The sequence below is a fragment of the Antechinus flavipes genome, chromosome 3 (genome assembly GCF_016432865.1).
Source record: "Antechinus flavipes isolate AdamAnt ecotype Samford, QLD, Australia chromosome 3, AdamAnt_v2, whole genome shotgun sequence".
Classification (NCBI taxonomy): Eukaryota; Metazoa; Chordata; class Mammalia; order Dasyuromorphia; family Dasyuridae; genus Antechinus; species Antechinus flavipes.
In genome coordinates this window covers 420,140,159-420,162,247 of record NC_067400.1, presented here as the reverse complement: position 1 = coordinate 420,162,247, position 22,089 = coordinate 420,140,159, and the positions used below count along the sequence as shown (strand labels likewise).

The following is a 22,089-nucleotide window of genomic DNA, read 5'->3' as shown; positions in this document are numbered from 1 at the left end:
CTTTGGCAAAAATACTAGAGTGATTTGATGTTCTCTCTTCAGCTCATTTTACAGATGAGGAAAATGAGGTAAAGAGGATTTGCCTCAGGGCAAACAGGACAAACTTGTCCAGGATCACTTTGTTAGTAAAGGTTTGAGGTTAGATTGAAACTAACTCCAGGCCTTATATTCTTATCTACTATGGTACCCAGATTCCCTAATTATTGAAACTGATTCATAATCATCTTTTTCTTTTATATTTCCTTGGCTTAGATATAAATTATATCTGACTCAAAAAAAATTAAGCAAAATTCATTCTTTCTTACTCTTTGATAATAATTTGTCTAGTATAGGTATTATTTTTCAAAAGTCAGTTAAGATTCTCCTGTAAATCCATCAGGCCTGAGGCAGAATTCAATTTTTCATCAATCACAGGCACATTCACCACCACCCCCTCCCCACCACTTCTTTTTCATTAATGGTTCCTTGATATTCTGTCCTTGATGGCTGTCCAAAAGAACTTTACTACCTCAACTCTTTTTTTTTTTTAATTATACTTTTTATTTACAAGATATCTGCATGGGTAATTTTTCAGCATTGATAATTGCAAGACCTTTTGTTCTAACTTACTACCTCGACTCTTAATGTGATATCATTCTACTACTTTAAAAGTAGATTATTTATATAATGTTCTATAAGCTTATCGGGAATAAAAGACAAGATATCTCATCACCACAAAAATCTTAAACTAGGGTGAGGAAAAAGTTTCAGCTTACCCTATCAAAGTGTAATTATCACAATATCTAGAGTTTTAAATGATTACCCATTACAAAAACAAATTCCTTCACAATCATACTTCGATCTCTCTTTCCAAGCTTATTGTATATTACATTACTACTCTCTTTCACTCTGTAGCCAAAAAGTCTCTTAGATAGCAAATGCTTATCTTACTTGCCAAGGAGAAGGATAAGATGACCAAAGGCAAGACCAGTTTATAATATAAACTCATTTGTTAAAACTTATGTTGAAGGATGATGAATGACTATAAGTAATATTTAGAAATGGAGGATAAAACATTTTAAAGTAAGTTGACAAGATATCCAACTAAGCAAAATCAACCTGAGGACATGCAAATTTGGAAATGAATGGAAGAAGCAAACAGAAGAAAAACAAGAAAGATTTGCAAAGTTTTTAATAATGAATTGTTATCACTAACAAGGACAGTAGAACTACTACATTTGGATCTATATAGCATATCCCAGGCCTGGATATGCTTATAGAGGATAGAAGGGATATTAAAGAGAAGAAGGGAACAATAATTAGAATAAGACTAAATGTATATAGAGGAAATTCACAATGGAAGCTATATTGCAAGGAATTAAAGGATTGATTTACAAGGTATGAGAAGGAATTATGTAAAATAGCTTGGTGATTAATAGCCAAAAAACCCCCCAACAAACAAGAATATCAATAATTGCTCATCTGTATGTTTCTTTTCCCATCTTACATGAATCAAGGGCATTATTAACAGAGAACTGGTAGACTTTTGCAAATTACATTCTGTATCCTTTGAAAATTAATTGAATGATATAAAGAAGATAAGATTCCACTGTACTTATTGTGCATAGATTCAGAAGACCAAAATGTTGCCTTAAAAGGTCTCTGAGATCAAGGTTTCTGTTATCCACACACCAAAAAAGTGATCAAAATTTTACTAGAAGATAAAACAACAAAAATAATCCCATTTATTGATCGATAATCATAAACATTAAAAGACGCATAAAGCAAGAAGATACATGTTTACCATTGCTGTTTATTTCTGTGATGGAAGAAAGCCAACACTGACTCCAAACTAAAGAAAATTTCGTGTGAATGTTGAGGAATTCCAGATGTTTCTCTGTGCAGATGACATTATGCTGGTTGTATCAAGCCCTACAACAGTGCAGAATGTTCTGGAAAGAATCTATCACCACTTTAAAAAAGTTTATCTTGACCATCCACATAGGAAACACCAAATGGATAAAGAATATCTGTTGTTCAGATTACGAAGTTGGACAGTGTATAGACTCCATATACCAAAATAAACATCTGGGTTAGATATCTAAATGGATTAAATGGGCTGCGAATTGAATAGAAGGAGTGCACTGGGTGGCATTCAGGAAATAGAGGGTTCCTCCTCCATGGAAATTTCAAGCAAAGATTGAATAATTATCTGTCTGGTATTTGTACAGTACAATAACATGATGCAATGGAAAGAACATAAAACTAAGTGAACTGGAAGATCTAGGCTTGCCTTCGATCTTAAATATTTACTACTTGGGCACATCATTTAACCTTTCTTAAACTGTAAAATGGGGATAATAAGAGCATCTAATGCAAGGCTGTTTGGGTTGTGTATATATATTAAGCACTTTGAAAATCTAAAAGTTTTAACAGAAATGTGATCTATTATTAATGGGTATTCTTTTCCAGGCATGAGATGGTCTGGATGGTTGCTGGAGTCTCTCATAGCTTTGAAATTTTCTATTTTTGCAGCTAGGTAGTACAGTGAATAGAGTGCCAGGAATCCAGTTAGAGTCAGGAATCTAGTTCCAATCACTAAGGAAAAAGAAAACTTTTTTGAAAATATTTTGTAAAGATTATTGCATTACTAGTAAAAACTTCTTCTAAATACTAATTTGGACTGTTTAAACCAATACTTTATGGGTGAATATCTCAATATAATATATTCCCTTTTGTCTGAAATTTAAGCAAAGTAAATGGAAAGGTATTTTACAGGTGAGGAAAAATAATGCTTTTTTATTATTAAATCTTTTTATTTTCAAAACATATGCACAGATAATTTTTCAACATTGATCCTTGCATAGCCTTGTGTTACAAATTTTCCTCTCCTTCTCCTCACCCCTTGCCCTAGATGGCAAGTAATCCAATATATGTTATACATCTTAAAATACATGTTAATTTCAATATAGTAAACATATTTGTACAATTATCTTGCTGTACAAGAAAGATCAGATCAAAAAAGAAAGAAAATGAATAAGAAAATAAAATGCAAGTAAACAACAACAAAAAGTGTGAGAATATTAGGTTATGATCCACACTCAGTTCCCGTAGCCCTATCTCTGGGTGTATATGGCTCTTTTCATCATGAGATCATTGAAACTGGCCTCAATCATCTCATTGTTGGAAAGTCATGTCCATCAGAATTGATCATTGTATAATATTGTTGTTGCTTTGTACAATGATCTCCTGGTTCAGCTCAATAATGCCTTTTTTTTTTTTTTGCAGAAAAAAAACACATTAGTTTGTAAGTTCATCTTCTTCAGGTATACAGAGGGAATCTTCTTACAATCCAAGTAGTAGACCAGATATTAGAGACATTATGTATCTACATAATTTTTTACTTTTCTGCTAGATCTATATTTTAAAAGCTTTTTGTTTCATATCTCTTAGTAATTGTGAATATCTGAGTTAATGACATCTATTAAGAATAATGTTCTTAAATCTTTTAGATCATTGTTAAAACCAGGAGATTGTAGGCAACATTTCAATTGGTGATAATGTTCCAGTTCCAGTGTAGTTTATTAATTTTTCTAGGTTACTTTAAAGCCTATATTGATAAGAAATTGTTATCTGTCAGTTCATTAAAGTATAGTTAATTTCTAATGTATAATTATAATCATCAGGTTTTCAACAGATACTAAAATTTTATAGCCTATCATAATGTGTTACAATTTCCACCATTTTCTTACATTTCTGAAAGTATCAAATCTTTAAATTTTTTAAGGATAACTCTTCTATAATTTTTGGTGGCAATCTATTCTGGAAATGTCATCATAAACCATGTTTCTACAAACAAATCTCTATAATACAAACAGTTGTTCCAGGCTTTGAGTATAAGTCAATACAGGCCAAGGTAGGGATTTTGAATCTTAGACATTCCAAAAGCTCCTTTCTAGAAGTAAAATACTTTCATTTACACTTGAGAAATTCAGTGTTATATACCTGTTAACAGGCTTTACTACTCCTTGGTGAAAAGTATTTCTGTAAGTTTGTGCCCTGAGAACATACAATAATCCTCTTTCTCTTCTTTGGTAAGAAAAGTGCTAATCTTTCACCCTGTTTTAGCCCCAAAATTTTGTTAATATTACATAGATCCTTATTAGGACAAATATGTTATGATCCTTTTTACAATTCCAAAAGTATACACATTAATATTAAGTGTTAATCGTTTTACATATGTTCTTCCCATTGAACTTTGATTTCAGGATGCCAATAAGTTTCTTAATACATTCAGGTACAGCAGTCTCTGTGGAGCATCCTGGGTGTATCTTATTACCACCTTTATTTACTGATTCAATTTGACTTCACTATTAGAACACACCACCTTTGGTCTCTATCTTTTTCTTTGTGTAAGTTAAGAATTTACAAATGACAGTCTGGCATCACTGGAAAAAGATACGATAAGGTGAAGGAATATTTAATTTTTGGGGGAAGAGGGGGAGTGCAGTGAAGCCATATATAGCTTGATATTACCCATGTACATCAAATGATTAGTATGATCTAAGCAATCAGAAAATTCTGTTTTTATGAAATGTCAAACAAGATGATATTAAGGAGTTAATTAAAAATCAAAAACTGGCAGACAAATCTAGAGAGTAATGAAAGATTTGTACATGAAGCTGGTGGATTCATTCTTCCTACTTTACAGTCACTTTGCATAGGTAACAGGGTCAATGCAGATTCTGCTCAATTTTTTTTATTCTTTCCATATCTATCTATATTATAGATATTTTATATAAATGACAAGTCTTAGGTACTGCCCAATTCTGAAATATCTTCAAAACCATCAAAGAAAGATTATATCTACTGGATTCTGGGAAGGCAAGGAAAACCAGGGCATACTGTATTTGCTTGTTGTTTTTTCTGTATAAGCAGTTGCAAAAGCTGTTGCAGACAAGACCTCTCCTTGTTATTAAGTATCTATCACTAGCAGCAACCTGATTGTCTGCTATAGTCTGTGTTTGCAGTTATTCATCTAAGTCAGCTTGCCTACTAGGGAATATATAAAATGCCACTAGACTAGAGATTATCTGGCTCCATGGTAAGAATCAGTTCTGGTCATGTACTCTGTATGATAATCAGTCTTTTTCCTGTTCCTTATATATGAAATTCCATCTCCATTCTTAACAAACAATCCCTTTCATGTCTGGAAATCACTATATCCTCATCTCCAGCTCACAGAACCTTTATTTTATATCATTGCTAAGTACAACTTCTTACAAGAAGTCTTCTTGCTGAAACTTGTATTCAATTTATCATGTAAATGCTGTTCCCCTCAACAGGTTCTTTGAGAGAGACTATCTCATTTTTGTCTTTATTCACTGAGTACCTACATAATACCTGGCACTTGATAAACTGAACTAAATTGATTCCAATGGCAATTACCCTTTTTGCTATTTCCAAAAGAAATGTACTTTCTAAAAGGTGCTATAATTCTATATTTACTCATGCATGTATTGGTGTTTTATTGCGACCCTTTGTTCCTTGCTTACTGCCTTCTGTAATGTTCTTCTCTAAAATGTAATCTTTTCTGGGAGCAGGTTTCTTGGGGGGCTTCTGGAGGCAGCCTTCATTTCAGTTCAGAGTAATCACCCCAAATGTAGCCAGGTATTAAAGGTCCAATTCCTTTATTGTCTCTTTCCAAGTCTTATATCCTTCACTTGGGGCTCAGCTAGTTTTCTGGAGGTCTTCTGTAGTCTTAGTTCTGAGAACTTGAGCTCTGTCTTCTGAATCTCGTCAACTTCCAAGATTTGTGTTTGAGTCTCCAGCCACAACAAAGGTGGAAGATGGAATGAATCTGTCTCCTCCCCGGAAAGCTTCTAGTGGAGCTTTTGTTCTAGTGGATTTGTCCTTTAGTGGGCTTGTCCTTATATATGCTCTCTTAAAGATGTGAATTTTGTGGAACTCTAATAAGTACTAAGTACATTAGTGAACTAGAGAACTGTTAAGTACCATGCTAAATTAGATAATTATTGTCTCTATCAATTCCAGTGACTTGGCACCTTGTAAGAATTCTAACAGTCTTCTACAGAAAGGAAGGTAGTTCTGAGTGACAAGATTATGCTGTGCTCCATTACCTATTATTTCACTATACTCACTAAATTTCCATAATCATTTCAAATGAATATAATGGCTTGAATGGCACATAGTAGGCATTAAAATGTTTGTTGAATTTAATTGATTTCCATCCATAATAATAATCTACTCTATGACTAGATTTAAACACATAATACATATGACTATGATTTACTTTGCTTTATCTTCTAGTTGTATTTAGCCTAAGATTATAAATCTCTCCAGACTGCCACTGGGGCTCTTGTCAGCTACAAGAATAATATACCTGCTAATTATAACTGGCTTTGCCAATCACCATCAGAATCTCTTTGACCTTTTCCCCATAGGTCTATGAAGCTGTTGGTCTCTACATTTCAAAACTTTTTCCCTCACGAGAGTTCTACCTTGAACTCACAAGGGTTTTCTTCACCATTCTCTGTGTATTATTAGTGCATCTTCCTTCTTCTTATCTTTGCTGGTTCTTGTAATTCTTCCCCACATCACACATTTCTCCTTAATTTTGATGTTGACTGGAAAATAAAACTGAACTCACATGCTAGGGAAATAGCTGCACTTAACCCTATATCACACACTAAGCCTATGGAATATTCTAGCAATAGCTGATATAATCTCAAATTTAATTATGTTTTATTCTAGATATTTTTATTTTATTCTAATTCTTTGAAGCCAGAATTCTAAAAGTAAGTCTTGATATAATTTTAAAATAATAAAGCTTAACACATCTATGAAAAATTCCATTTAAATAGAAGTTCTATGAACACTTTCTAATATCCGGGGACTGAGCAAGATGTTTTATACACAATTTGACCCAACAATCATTTATAAAGTGCCTTTTATGCGGGAACCCTCTAATGGCCATCCAAATGCAAAGATGCAAAGAGCCCACAATCAAACACAATAGTGAGTCAAAAAGAAGCAAGAACTATATAGATGAGACAGACAAAGAAAAAGATCCATACAAAGTACTTCATGAAAATTTAAGAAAGAGAAACATCACCTTCAGCAGGTGGGGAAGGGACAGGAAAGTCTCATGGAAGTTTGCTATTGCTTAGCTGTGTACAAATGTTTGTACCCCAATTGGGATTTTCTTGGTCAAAGATACTGGAGTGGTTTGCTATTTCCTTCTCCAACTCATCTTGCAGATGAAGAATGGAGACAAAAAGGTTTAAGTGACCCATCCAGGATCACCCAACTAGTGTCTAAGGCCAGTTTTGAACTTCACCTTTCCTGATTCTAGGAACAGCACTCTATCCAGTGCACCAATCAACTGCCCATTTCTCATGGAAAAAGGGACACCTAAGCTAGGCCAAGAATAACTTCAACAAATAGAAAAGCTGAGAAAGTACACTTCAAACAGAGATGAACTTTAGGTCTCTATGGAGCTAAAGAGATCAAAATGTGACTAGAGTCAGCCTAGTTTGACTAGGATACGGTTCAAAAATGGGGAACAGTATATAATGAGGCTGGAATAATAGATGAATAAGATTGTGAAAGGCCTTAAAGGACAAGCTATTTTCTACTATACATAGTAAGGATATGGATAGTTAGATGGCACAATGGAGTGCTGAACCTGGACAGGATTCATTTTCATAAGTGCAAATCTGGCCTCAGATACATCACTTATATGACCTTGAGCAAGTCATTTCATAAGCTGTGGAAAGAAATGGCAAAACACTCCAATATCTGCCAATAACACCCTAAATTGGATAATGAAGAGTTGGATATATCTGAAAACAACTAAATAACAATAAAGGAGCTATTAAAAATTCTGAGTAAGGAAGCAATGAAACCTATAAATTTGAAAGATTATTTTGGCTGAAAGTGAAATATGGAATAGAGAAGAGAGATTAGAAGCAAGTTCTTATTTATTTGTTAAAATGAACTGCAACTTCTAGTTAGAACAGTTTATTTTCCAACTATTAATAATAAAAAAGAAGTACCCTGAAGTTTAACAATAAGCTTAAGTTGATAAGTATTATTGTGACATGGACAAGGTAAACTTTTATTAACAGAACTGGCTTTACTTTTAGCCAAAATGCAGCAGAAATTTAATTGGGATAGTAAACAGGGTTCCCTCTATATAATCCTGTGTTTTGATGTTTTAGAAAGGTTAAAACCATTTTTGTATACATGGCAACGAAGGAAGATGCCTCCACTCCAATCCTTTGTCAAAGGAAGAGATGCAAAAGTATCATACATTGTACATATGTGGAGAATTTTTCAATGTATTAATTATGCTGCTTTTTTCCTCTTTTTTTTTAGTTTTGTCTTTAAAAACGCTACTTCTTTCAAATTAAGACACCTTTCAGATTGGTTAAGATCACAGGAAAAGATAATGATAAATGTTGGAAGGGATGTGGGAAAACTGGGACACTAATATATTGTTGGTGGAATTGTGAATTGATTCAACTGTTCTGGAGAGGAATATAGAACTATGCCCAAAAGGCTATCAAATTGTGCATACCCTTAGATCTAGCAGTGTCTCTACTGGGCCTGTATCCCAAAGAGATCATGAAACAGGGAAAAGGACCCACATGTGCAAAAATGTTTGTGGCAGCCCTTTTTGTAGTAGCAAGGAATTGAAAACTGAATGAATGCCCATCAATTGGAGTATGGCTGAATAAGTTGTAGTTTATAAATGTTTTGGAAAATTATTGTTCTATAAGAAACAATTAGCAAGATGATTTCAGAAAGACCTGGAGAAACTTATATGAACTGATGCTAAGCAAAGCAAGTAGAATCAAGAGAACACTGTACACAGCAAAAAGATTATGTGATGATCAACTCTGATAGACTTCGCTTTTTTCAGTTATGAGGTGATTCAGGCCAATTTTAATAGATTTCTTTAATCTATTTAATCTAGATGGCTTTATAGAGCCATCTGCATCTAGAAAAAGGACCATGGGGACTGAATGTAGATCACAACATAGTATTTTCACTTTTTTTTGTTGTTTGCTTATTTTTTACATTCTTCCTCATTTTATCCCTTTTTGGTCTGATTTTTCTTGTGTAGCATGATAATTCTGGAAATATGTATAGAAGAACTGTACATGTTTAATATATAATGGACTACTTGCTGTCTAAGAGAGGGAGTAGGTGGAAGAGAGAGAAAAAATTTGGAACACAAGGTTTTGCAAGGGTAAATGTTGAAAACTATCTATGCATATATTTTAAAAATAAAAAGCTAAAAGAAAAAAAAATAATAGGCAGGGAGATGAGGAACAGCAAATGACCTTATAAAAAAGTAATCTGTTTATTTTCTATTGCTTTTACTCTCTTATCTTTAAAAATATATTGTTTATCTTTGACATTCTTTTCTTATAAAATCTTGTGCCCTAAATACTCTACCTCCATCCATCCCAACTCATCCTTCAAGCATTACGAAGGAAAGCAATATGATATCAATTATATATGTGAAATCAGCAAAATATTTTCATACTAACCATATGTCCCCAAAAACCCAAGAAAAATAGAGTGGGAAATTTTCACTTAAAAAAAGAAAAGGAATATAAGCACCATAAATACCTTGGTTAGAGAAGAAGCTAAAATGTAAATAGTTTGAAAGTAATGATAAATATACATATTATCTGTGTTCCCTTACATTCTCACAAGTAATTCTGAATTGATTATGTAGTCATTTTTGTAATATCTAGGAAGCATGTATATATAACATAAGAAAACATCGTAACAGTTTATTTTTCCAAGTAATCTAAGGAGACAAGTTCTTAGATTATTGTCTAATATCTTTTTCCTGAAAATAGAAGTTTTTTTTAAAATAACAAATATTAGTCAGCACGCACACACACACACACACACACACACACACACACACACACAAACCCTCTTATTTATTATATAGAATGACTCTGCAAGGATAAGAGAGAAGGATGTTGAAGGAAATTATGGTAACATAAAAAAAGATAACAACAAAAACTTATTTAAAAATTAAACGCCACTGCTCTGCTTGTTGCTTACATTATTTAATATTAGTTTATTTGAATAAGTAGATGCAAACTACAGATATCCAATATAAACTAACTGGATCAAAGAATACTCTCCTTCCCATACTCTCTATTGATTTTAAAAATAGGTTTTTGCCTAGATTCACTCTTCAACAAATGTCAAGGAAAGGTCTGAAAACTGTATCAGGTAACTAGTAAATTAAATATCAATGTCATAAAATATTCATGTCAGAAGGAAGTTTACTGGCTTCAACAGATGACTAGATTTCAAGAATCCTAAGTCTTCTAATATTCTAATAACTTGATTAACATTTGGCCTAGAGATTCCATACATAATCATTAAGTATATTCTAAATCCAAGCAAAATCTTTTATAATTTGTAATATACTCATAGCCTCAATTTGCTTATCAACAAAACTGGAATACTAAATCTCAAAATACGGTGTGATTAGGAGTTATAAAGTATTTTAAACTTACATTCACCTGGTTTTATCTATAACAGAAATCCAGACAACCAATACATTTGTTGTTATTGTTGCTGTTGTTCAGTTATTTCAGTCAAGTCACAAGCTAGTAAGTGTCTGAAGTTGGATTTGAACTCAGATATTTCTGACTCAAGCACTAGCAATCTAGCCACCTAGCTGCCCCTCTAATACAATGTCAACTTCAATTAAATGGACTACTTCTCCTTTTCATTTTTACCTTGTCCATTTATATTCCATATATATATATATATATATATATATGTGGAGTTTGTGATCTCCACAAACTGGAGATCAGAAAGACAAGTTCAAATCCTGCCCAAGGCACTTAATTAACTAGCTATGTGCCCCAAGCAAATAACTTAATACTATGCCCAACTCAGTTTACTCATCTGTTTTTTTTTCTTTTTTTTTTTTAATTTAATGATTACTTTATAATGACAATATTATTCCTTGCACTCGTTTCTTTTCCGATTTTTTTTCCCCCTCCCTCCCTCCACCCCCTCCCCTAGATGGCAAGCAGTCCTTTATATGTTGGATATGTTGCAGTATATCCTAGATACAATATATGTTTGCAGAACCGAACAGTTCTCTTGTTGCATAGGGAGAATTGGATTCAGAAGGTATAAATAACCCGGGAAGAAAAACTAAAATGCAGATAGTTCACATTTGTTTCCCAGTGTTCGTTCTTTGGGTGTAGCTGCTTATGTCCGTCATTTATCAATTGAAACTTAGTTAGGTCTCTTTGTCAAAGAAATCCACTTCCATCAAAATATGTCCTCATACAATATCGTTGTCGAAGTGTATAATGATCTCCTGGTTCTGCTCATTTCACTTAGCATCAGTTCATGTAAGTCTCGCCAGTCCTCTCTGTATTCATCCTGCTGGTCATTTCTTACAGAACAATAATATTCCATAACATTCATATACCACAATTTACCCAGCCATTCTCCAATTGATGGGCCAGTTTACTCATCTGTAAAAATGAGCCTAATCACAACACTTACTCACAAGGATCAAATGAATTAACATATTAAAAATACTGTGCAAAATCTTAAAATATACTAGTGTTTAGTCTTTCAGTTATATTTGATTCCTTGTGACCACAATGAAGTAAGAGACTTTCAATTATTTCTATTGAAAAAACCACAACTAAACAGAACATTTAATTTACAAACACAGGACTCAAGAGAAGCAAAGAAAGGTAAACAGGGGGAAAAATATATGTTATTTAAAAGTTAAACGGTTTACACCCCTAGATGGGAAAACAATATCTGTAATTCTAAAGAACTATATCTGTCACTGGGGCAGACAGAGAAGAGCATCACATGGACTGAAGGTGTCACTTTGAATGGACTCTAATGTGGTGACATCAAAGAAAAAAACATTAAGAGGTGGGAAAAGGTTTGTACTGGAAAAAAGAAGAAAGGGAAAATATAATGGGAAAATTAGTTCACATGAAGAACTAATTACAATCAGAGAAAGAATGGAGGGGGATGAGCATTGTCTGAAGCTTGATCTCATCAGTTTTGGCCCTAAGAGGTAATGGCAGTTATTCAGTTGGGTATACAAATTTATCTAACCCTATAAAGAAGTGGGAGAAGAAAAAAAAAGGGGGGATAGACAGGATAGAAGAAAGGGCACAAATAGTAAGGGAAAAAAAGATAAGAGAAGGGGGGAAGGGTGATAGAAAATAAGGTAGAGTAGGTGAAGCAGGTTAAAAAAAACTAGTAAGAGAAGGGGGAGGGGTGACAGAAGGTAAGGTGGGGTGGGTAAAAAAATAGAGTGGAAATATAGAGATGGTAATCATAACTGTGAATGTGAATGGGATGAACTCTCCCATAAAACAGAACTAGAAACAAAGAAAAGGCCCACTGATTGTTGTAGTAAGAAATATTCCATAAGAAATGATGAATATAAAGAATTCAATGAAGCACCAGAAGTTCATGTGTAAGTTAATGAAAAATAAAATAAGGAAAGAGATATATATAAAAAAAAGAAAAGAAAACTGTGTTCACTTTATAAAGCTAGAAAATATAGTAACAAAAATCAACTGAAAAAACAAAAAGTCAAGAATTTCAAGGGAATTAATGACAAAAATTGCAAAGGAAGGTGGCCTAAACCTAAAACTAAATTATAAAGTGGTAGTACCATTTGGTATCGGCTAAGAAATAGAGTAGTTAATTAGTGGAATAGGTTAGGTTCACAAGACACAATAGTCAATGACTATAGTAATTTAATGTTTGATTAACTCCTAAACTCTAGTTCTAGGATAGGAACTCATTATTTGACAAAAATTGTTGGGAAAACTGGAAAACTATGTGGCAGAAACTGGGCATTGATAACCATCTAACACCTTATACTAAGATAAGGTCTAAATGGGTTCATGATTCAGACATCAAGGATGATATAAGCAAATTAGGAGAACAAGAGATTTACTCTACAGATCTGTTGGAGAAGGAAGGAATTTATGGTCAAAAAAGAACTGGAGAACATTATGAAATGCAAAATGGATAATTTTTATTATATTATGTTAAAAAGTTTTTGTTCATACAAAACTAATGCAGTTATGATTAAAAGGGAAGTAGAAAACTGGGAGGGGGGAATTTTACATCTAAGGATTCTGATAAAGGCCTCATTTCTAAAATTTACAGAGAATTAACTCAACTTTATAAGAATATAAGCCATTTTTCAATTGATAAACAGTCAAAGGATGTGGTGTTCTTTTTCTTCTTTAAAATAATATAAAGGTTCTCTCTGGGAGCGAAGGTAGGTTTCTCGGGAGAAGTTTTCTGGAGATAGCCTTAGTATCAGTTCAGATCAATAATTACCCCAAATGCAGCCAGCTTGTAAAAATACAAATGTTTATTTCTCCTTCTAAGTCTTGTCTCTTCCCTTGGGCCCAGATAGCTAGATTCTTAGAGGCCCATCTCTCTGCTTGGTTCCAAGAGCTCCCTCCGAATGTCTCCAAATCCAAAGGTTTTGTCCTTCAGCCTCTGCCTCTGCTTTCTTCAGCCTCAAGCCAGCACAAAAATGGAATGAATCTCTTGTCTCCTTCACTTGGGGCTCGGCTAGCTTTCTGGTGAGTCTTTCAGACCAGCTTGGTCTCAGTGGGGGAGATGCAGGAGCCCAGCCACCACAGAGAGCCTTCTCAATCTCCCGCTCAACTCTCGACTCGTAGCTTCTTCCGCTACCAGCCAGCCAAGTGGAAAATATTCGAATGAATCACTCTTCACTGGCTTATATATGACTCTTCTCAGAGAATGGGATTATGGGTTTTCTCCCATAGTGCTTTCTGGCCCTAAGAGCTTCAAGGGAGGTGTGAATTCAGATATCTCATACTAAACCCTGAAATTTCCCAAACGTGTGAACTCCAATGAGTAAAGGTGCAAACACAAGCATTGTATCAATTAGTTCTACTTAGTATCTTGTTTTAGGTTCTGGCCCAAAACATCTTCTTGTAAGAGCAGATCAATAATCTATCAACTCTAATGAGTTAGCAGTTTGTAAAGATTCCAACAAAAGGATATAAACAGGCAATTTTCAGATGAAGAAATTAAAGCCGTTTCTAATAATTTAAAAAAATGTTCTAAATCACTATTGATCAGAGAAATGCAAATTAAGACAACTCTGAGGTAACACTACACACCTTTCAGATTGACTAAAATGACAGGAAAAGACAATGATAAATGTTGGAGGGGATGTGGGAAAATTGGAACATTAATGCATTTTTGGTGGAGTGGTGAATTGATCTAATCATTCTGGAAAGCAATTTGGAACTATGTCCAAAGGTCTATTAAATTGTACATATTCTTTAATCCAGTATTATTTCTTACTGGGTCTGCATCGCCTAAAGAGATCATAAAAAAGAGAAAAGGATCCATATGTGCAAAAAATGTTTGTAGCAGCCTTTTTGTAGTGGCAAAGAACTGGAAACTGAGTAGATGCCCATCAGCTAGGGAATGGCCAAATAAGTTATGGTATATTAATATAATAGAATATTACTGTTCTATAAGAAATGACAAGCAGGCTGATTTCAGAAAAGCCTGGAAAGGTTTACATGAACTGATGCTAAATGAAGTAAGTAGAACCAAGAGAACAATGTACACAGCAACAAGATTGTGATAATTAACTATGATAGACTTGGCAATTCCAACAGACTTTTGATGGAAAGAGTCATCCACATTCAGAGAGAACTATGGAGACTGAATGTGGAGTAAAGCACAGTATTTTTACCTTTGTTTTTATGTGGATGTTTATTTGTTTTCTCATTTTTTTCTTTCATCTTTTGATCTGATTTTTCTTGTGCAACATGATGAATATGGAAAAGTTTAAAATAATTACACATATTTAACCTATATTAGAGTGCTTGCTGTCCATGGGAGGACGTGAGGAGATAAAGGAAGCAAAATTTTTTTGCAAAAGTGAATGCTGAAAACTGGTATTTGAAAAAATAAAAAAGTTACTTTAAAAAGGGGGGGGAAGGAAAAAGGAAAGAAAACTATTTGCTCATATTAGAAATGGCTCTGGATCTTATATATTTGAATAAAATCCCTATGTACCTTGGCTATCTGACCTTACTCATAGATAACTGATGAGAAATGCAAAAGCTTCCTCCCTCAACTGATACCTTCTTTTCTTATTCTAGGTGCAATTAAAATCATTTATTTTATATTTTACAATCAATCTAACATTAATTCTGAATGGCACCTCCTTCTAGTTTCCTCTAATTTTTAAATAATCTGATCTTTTACATAAAATAATAATTAACATTACTTATTTTTTTGGAGCTTATCTCTAACTTATCCTAATATCAGACAAAAACTAATTTCTACCAGTTTTTCAGTTTCCTGAGTACCTCTTATCAACTGCTCTAGTAGGTTTATAGAACATAAAGCTACTATGTGTGGCTGCTTCTGGACCTTGTTTACCTATTTATTCCAATGATAAACTTTTCTATTTTTTCAAGAGATACCAAATAGTTTCATGATTACTACTTTATAATATATGAGGTCTGGTAACACTAGGTTCTCCATCATCTAAAAAAATTTGTTTCCCCTAAGATTCTTCATCTTTTTTTTCCCCTAATATGTTTTGTGATTATTTCTCCAGTTCCATAAAGGAGCTTCTTGACAGTTTGATTGGTAGGGTATTAAATCTTTTCATATTAATTTTCCTAAAGTACTGCTTTCACAAAAAATCATTCCTTAGCCTAACAAAATGCCCATGCCTATCAGATAAAGCCCAAATACCCTGCTAAGCTGACATTCAAGGTCCTTCATAATCAGGGTCCACGTAAGATTCTACATAATCTACTTTTCCAAGCTTCATCTGTACAACTCCACAAGATGAACTCTACTCCATCCAAATTGGTCTATTCACTCTCTGTTTTCTAAAAGCAGACTGTGTATATTTGTAATTTTAATGTCATTCTCAAAGGCCAACCTCAATCTCAAGTGTTCTGTAGAGTCTTTCACCTATACTGATATTTGCTCTCATTCTCTACAATACCACTGATTGGGCTCTTATATATTGCCTTATGCTTTATTTATTTTTTTCATATATATGTCTCACTTTTCCAACGTCTAACTGGCAGTGACCATGTCTTATTTATCTTTTTATCTGCCACTACATAAAACACATCTATGTTCCATATATAAACATATATATGTATAAACATTTATATGTTCTAGATACTAAATATTAGTAAATTTATATAAGAAATGTTCTATTATGTAATTATCACATATAATCTTTTTAATTAATCTATTATTTCTTTTTTCTCTCTCTCTCATATGTGGCATTTTAATTCAATCACCACTCTAAGCTAGGAGAAAAAAAATTGACATTTGATCTTTATTTAGAATCCGGAATGGCCTCCTAACACAAGTGGTAGATTAATATTTAAATCTGGCACACACACAAAGGAAAACTATACTGTAACAACCAAGCAGGCCTCCACTAGCCTTCCTCTGCAACACTGTCACATAATGTACTTTCTTAATACAACGGCAGTCATGGAATGATGAATCATCATTAGAAGTAAATACTTAAGTTGCTTAAGTGGAACAAAGCTTTGGGCTGTGCCTCTGAAGTGTTCTAAACTGGCCACATTTTTCTGTCAGTGTCCAAAAAGGACAATAAGAGATCATTTAACAGTATTAGTAATAGACTTAGTGCTTGTTTTCTAATATAGAGGTATTTACCAGGTTCTCAGAAAGAATAAACTCTTCTTTAAGGCACTGAAAAATAAATAAAAGGATAGGATTTTTTCCCTTTTCTTTTCTTAAAATAAAGGACAGATTTTTAGGCTAATCTGACTGTAATGTAAGCAATTCTTCACTGCATATAATGTCAGAGTTGGTTGATTTGTGGCTAGTTTCACTTGCATTTTTTCCCCTCTTTATTTTTGTTCTTCATTATAAAGAATAGCTTACTGGGTGGGAGAGGCAGAGGGATCAAATGGGGGGAAAAGGTGAGATAACGACAAGAGTAATCAATTTAAAATTCTTTAATTAAAAAAAATTCCAGAAAACAAAAAATGAGATTAAATAAAGGACAATAATCTTGTTTAATATATACTTTAAAAGTTGTAAAAAAAAGCTCACAGTTTCATATACAATACTCTTTTTTGTTTCTTTGTATATTAAAACATGCAATTGTTAATGATTAAGCTAAAATAAAAATGACCTTTTGGGGAATAATTTAAAAGGGTAAGTCACAATTATTAATTGAATTGAAGAAAAATATTGGTTGGATTGTGTTTCACTAAAAGTATGAAAGAAGTGGTTTAGGAATAGAGGGGTGAGCTCAATAAGTAAACAAAGAAATAGCATCCTTAAATCTAAAAGAAATGATTCTGTACCTTAAATACCAAGATGTTTTAAGTAGAGGCTATAGTAATAATATCAGGCAAAACTATTTATTTATATTCAAACAATGATTTCTAACCTGACTTCTTTCCTGAGTGCTAATCTTGAATTTCCAAATATTTACTAGACTACATTTACAATGTTCTTGTACCAATTCAAACTCAACACACTTTAAATCAAATGTCTTCCCAAAACTCATTCTCCTTCTTGAATTCACTCCAAATTATAACTGTTATTCATAGAAGAATAACAGTTATTCATAGAAGAATAGTGACTGGTCCTGTAACTTCACAGGTATAGATAAGGAATTCCCTAGAGGAGGAAACTCCTTTTACCAATACTTATATTTCTATTACATTTAAAAATTTTCAAAGATCTCAAATATATCATTTCTCTTAATATCTATATATATCTGTATCACAGTACCTAATGTGATGTTTTTTAAAAAGTAAGGGGGAGCCTTTAATCAATATTCACTGATATGTGTATGAGGAAGAGGGGATAAGGAAGAGTTAACACTGGGGCAGCCTAACTGGGAAGAAGGCTAATGGTCCATTAGGCAGATAGATGAGAGAAGATGAGTATAGAGCTAAGGAGACAGGAATATATCTCATGTCTCTAAATATGTTAAGCACACTTGAAAAGTTCCATTTTCCTAATCTTGCCTAAAGAGAATTCAAGGTTCAAAAGACAGAATCCATGGGAATATACACATAACAATATATAACAATAATATGTAACAAAATAATAACATACATGCAGTGCTTTCTAAATACAAAACATTTGTTTAGGCACTTTACAATTATTATCTAATTTGATTCTCACAATAACCCTAGGAGGTAGGTAATATTATCCTTATTTTACAAATGAGGAAACCGAGGCAAACAGATTAAGTGATTTGCCCAAGGTGATACATTCATTGAAGATTTTTGACCTCTATCTTTAAATGATGTTATTTGGTCAGTCATTTCCAGGGCATTGTCTACCATTACATGAAAACAAGAAGAAGATAATTAAGTTTTAATACCATCAGCAACATCAAACTTAAATAACCACTCACCACATGTTGTGTTCATAAACTTTGGCTGGATCTGTTAAAATCCGTGATCCAAGAGGCACAGTTGGCCGATCATTACTTTGAAACCTTATCAGTATTCTTCTTTTCATTAGACGGGAAGCCAAAAGTCTCTGAACCGCATTCATTTTAATTGACACCTGAAAAGTTATCAGTGATTCATTACTTGATATTTGTTAAATGCTGCATAGAGGAGGTAAAAACAGTAGTTTCCAAGTAAAAGTGCTTCATGGATACAATAAAAGATGGGAAACATACTATGGTAGATAATTGAAAATATACCTCAGGGTTGAGATGAAGGAAAGCTTCACTACTTCTCTCCTTCACTATCACTCAAGCTAGAATAGAGAGCGAGAAGATAGAGAGGGCATGGCATTAACTCAAAGCCTTTACCAGACTTGGGCTGGCTAATTATTTTATTAACATAAAGAATATAACCAAGGGATATGAGCCCAACATTTAGACTGCATTTATTAAAAATATTCTAAGTGAGCTTTTAGATGTATATAAACTTTGTTATGTAAATTTCAGGGAAACATATTTCTGAGAAATACTTCCTCTGCATCAGGGCTGAAAAAATAAATAGTCTCAGAGAATTGGAAAGTCAATCTATTTCATTCTATTCCCCAGGCTGAATTGAATAATGAAGACAATGTATAGCATACTGGGGGTTGTTAGTTTTATCTATTGTCTGATTAAATTTTTTTTTCACTATACAGAGTGGTTATAATCAAACACAGACTGTTCCTACAACCTGTATCGCTAATTTGACCAAATATCTCACAAATATAAGCAAAAGGAAACCAAGTGAGAGGAAGTGTAGATCAATATCCAGTCCTGAAAAAACAATTCCAAGGACAGTGGATCTGCAGCGCCATCTTAATTTCATATTGGCAAGCTTCTCTCTGAAATTAAAACACACAGATCTGACAAGCTGCTCTGAAGAGCTCACAAGTTTTATCAGAAATCCACCTCTGCTAAGCATTTCACTCATTCATTCATTGTAGGATTCCTGCTTAATGCTATAAGCTGTCAATGAGAAATGGAGATATATATATAAAGAGAAAGAGAGACTATTCTATAGCCTGATTAGATACTAAAATAACATTAATTATTTGCATTTCTTCACTTTACTAAAAGTCAATGTGCTTAAGGAGTAAAAAATTTATATTGAATAAGAAATCCCCAAAACATTTAGCAGTGCTTCTAAACATGTAATTCTAATTTCTCCTCTTTTTAATTTTTTTTAATACATTGTGGTTACTAATTATGGCTCTTTTCAAATGTGACTAATAGTGATAAGAAATGAAGTGTTCAGCAGCTAATAAAGATAATTATGCTTTTGACTTTTTTTCTTATTCTACCTAATGTAAGCGTTCCTTAAGAAGGAAGGGAAATGTAAAGCTCCACATACTACTACCTTTACCCTAATGTGTCTTTGTTTTGTCTCACCCTCCATAGCTCACTTATGATGGCCAAAACCCTACTTGCACAACTATTTTTAAGGCTTTCTATATCAAAATTTATTCTAAAATCTCCTGCATGATGAAAAGGACAAATGGAACACACCCAGAAAGAGGCAAACTGTTTCAGTATGTGCATGGAGTTGCAAACACTTAAATCCAGGATGGCCAAATTAAAGGGAAATTTCAATCCTTAAATCATCCACATGCCCTCAGGTATACACATACTTATATATATATATAGAAAGAGGCAGAGAGAGTGAAAGGTGTGAGAGACAGACACAGAGGGAATATATGCACATAGTTTCTCTCATTATTATTTTATCTTTCCTAATATAATTGACCTATATTCCCCCTCCATCAAAGAATTAGGGGGGGGGGCGGGGAGAGAAAGGAGACAGAACCAGTCTAGCCATTGTATTCTCAAAGAATATGTCCCAAAGAGTTACTTCCTTTCTGACTACTCCTCTCCCCATCCCACCTACTTAAATTTAGGAGGGGAAAAAGTCTGAATCAACCCTCACTTTAAAAGAAATCTTTTTCTATTTGATCTATGCAAATAGTTGTAGTTCTAGCATTTGTGGATGTACCATTAATTTGGCATCCATTACATGCTTTCCTCTATTGTTATCTTTTTATGTGTGTGGTTTATATGCTTTCTCCAACTAGGCAACAAGCTGTTTGGAAGGAGTGATTTTTGGAAGCAGCACTTTTATCAGTGCAATCAAAAGCAATCAAAAGATAATAACTGATAATTCAGAAATATAAACAGTTGATAGTCTGATATGAATTTCCCCATAATGGGACCTCCACAGAGGCTACCAAGGGATATATAACTTTTTTTAGATTTGCTCTCTGACTTCTCCCCTTCAGTGGAGCGAGCAGTGAGTAGATCACTGAAATAAAATTTAAAATGTATTACCAAGCAAAGTTGCAGGATATAAAATAAATCCACAAAATCACCAACATTTCTATATGTTACCAACAAAATCCAGCAGCAAGAGATACTGGATATTCCATTTAAAATAACTTGATAATATAAAATATTTGGAAGTCTCCCTGCCAAAACATAGCCAGGAACTAAATGAACACAATTAAAAAACACTTTCCACACAAATAAAGTTAGATCTAAACAACTGGAAGAATATTAAGTGCTTATGAGTAGGCCTGGCTAATATAATAAAAAATGACAGTTCTACCTAAAATAATCTACTTATTCAGTGCCATACTAATCAAATTGCCAGGAAATTACATAGTTAGAAAAAATAATATTCAGATGGAAGAACAAAAGGTCAAGAATTTCAAGGGAATTAATTACAAAAAATGCAAATTAAGGTGGTCTAGCTATACCAGACCTAAAACTATATTATAAAGCAATGGTAATCAAAACCATTTGGAACTGGCTAAGAAACAGAATAGTTAATCAGTGGAATAGGTTAGGTTCATAAGACACAATAGTCAATGACTATAGTAATCTAATGTTTGATAAACCCAAAGATTTCAGCTTCTGGGATAAGAACTCACTATATAATAAAAATTATTGGGAAAATTGGGAAATAATATGGCAAAAATTAGGCTTTTAGCTAAATTTAGCTGGGAATTGAAGAAAGCTAAGGCAGAAATGATGAAAAAGAGAATTCTAGATATGAAAAATCACCAGGGAAAATGCTTGGACTCAGGAGATGGAAAGTCTTGTGTGAAGAACAGCCAGGAGGCCAGTGTTCTTGGAAGGCAAAGTATGAGGAGGAATACAAGGTGTAAGGTATGAGAAGATTTGAGAAGGTGTAACAAGAATGTAAGAAGACTGAAAATGGAGCAGGGCAGAGGTGGGGAAGGGTACAGATTATAAAAGCTGTGAATGCCAAACAGAGAACTTTAAATTTTATCCTGAAAGTGATAAGAAGTCAGAGTTTATTGAGTGGAAATGGGAAGAATGACATGGTCAGACCTGCACTTTCAGAAGAGGGATCACTTTGGTAGCTAAATGAAGGATGGTTTGTAGTGGAGAGAGACTTGTGACAGAACAACCAGCAGGCTACTGTGGACAAATTTTGGTAGGTAAAGTATGTCTCTTAGGGTCTACAACCCTAAGCCAAGACCCCAAGTCCCATCCATACA

The 22,089-nt window shown here is 33.5% G+C and overlaps 1 protein-coding gene across 2 annotated transcripts in view; it reads right to left on the bottom strand.

The window, feature by feature from the left end:
* METTL8 (methyltransferase 8, methylcytidine) overlaps positions 1-22,089 on the bottom strand; it is a 116,389-nt gene that overhangs the window by 71,517 nt on the left and 22,783 nt on the right. For both annotated transcript variants that reach the window (XM_051991092.1, XM_051991093.1), the window contains exon 2: positions 18,494-18,648. In XM_051991092.1, coding sequence (XP_051847052.1) covers positions 18,494-18,636 — 143 coding nt within the window. In that variant the 5' untranslated portion in view covers positions 18,637-18,648. The remainder of the gene's footprint in view (positions 1-18,493; positions 18,649-22,089) is intronic.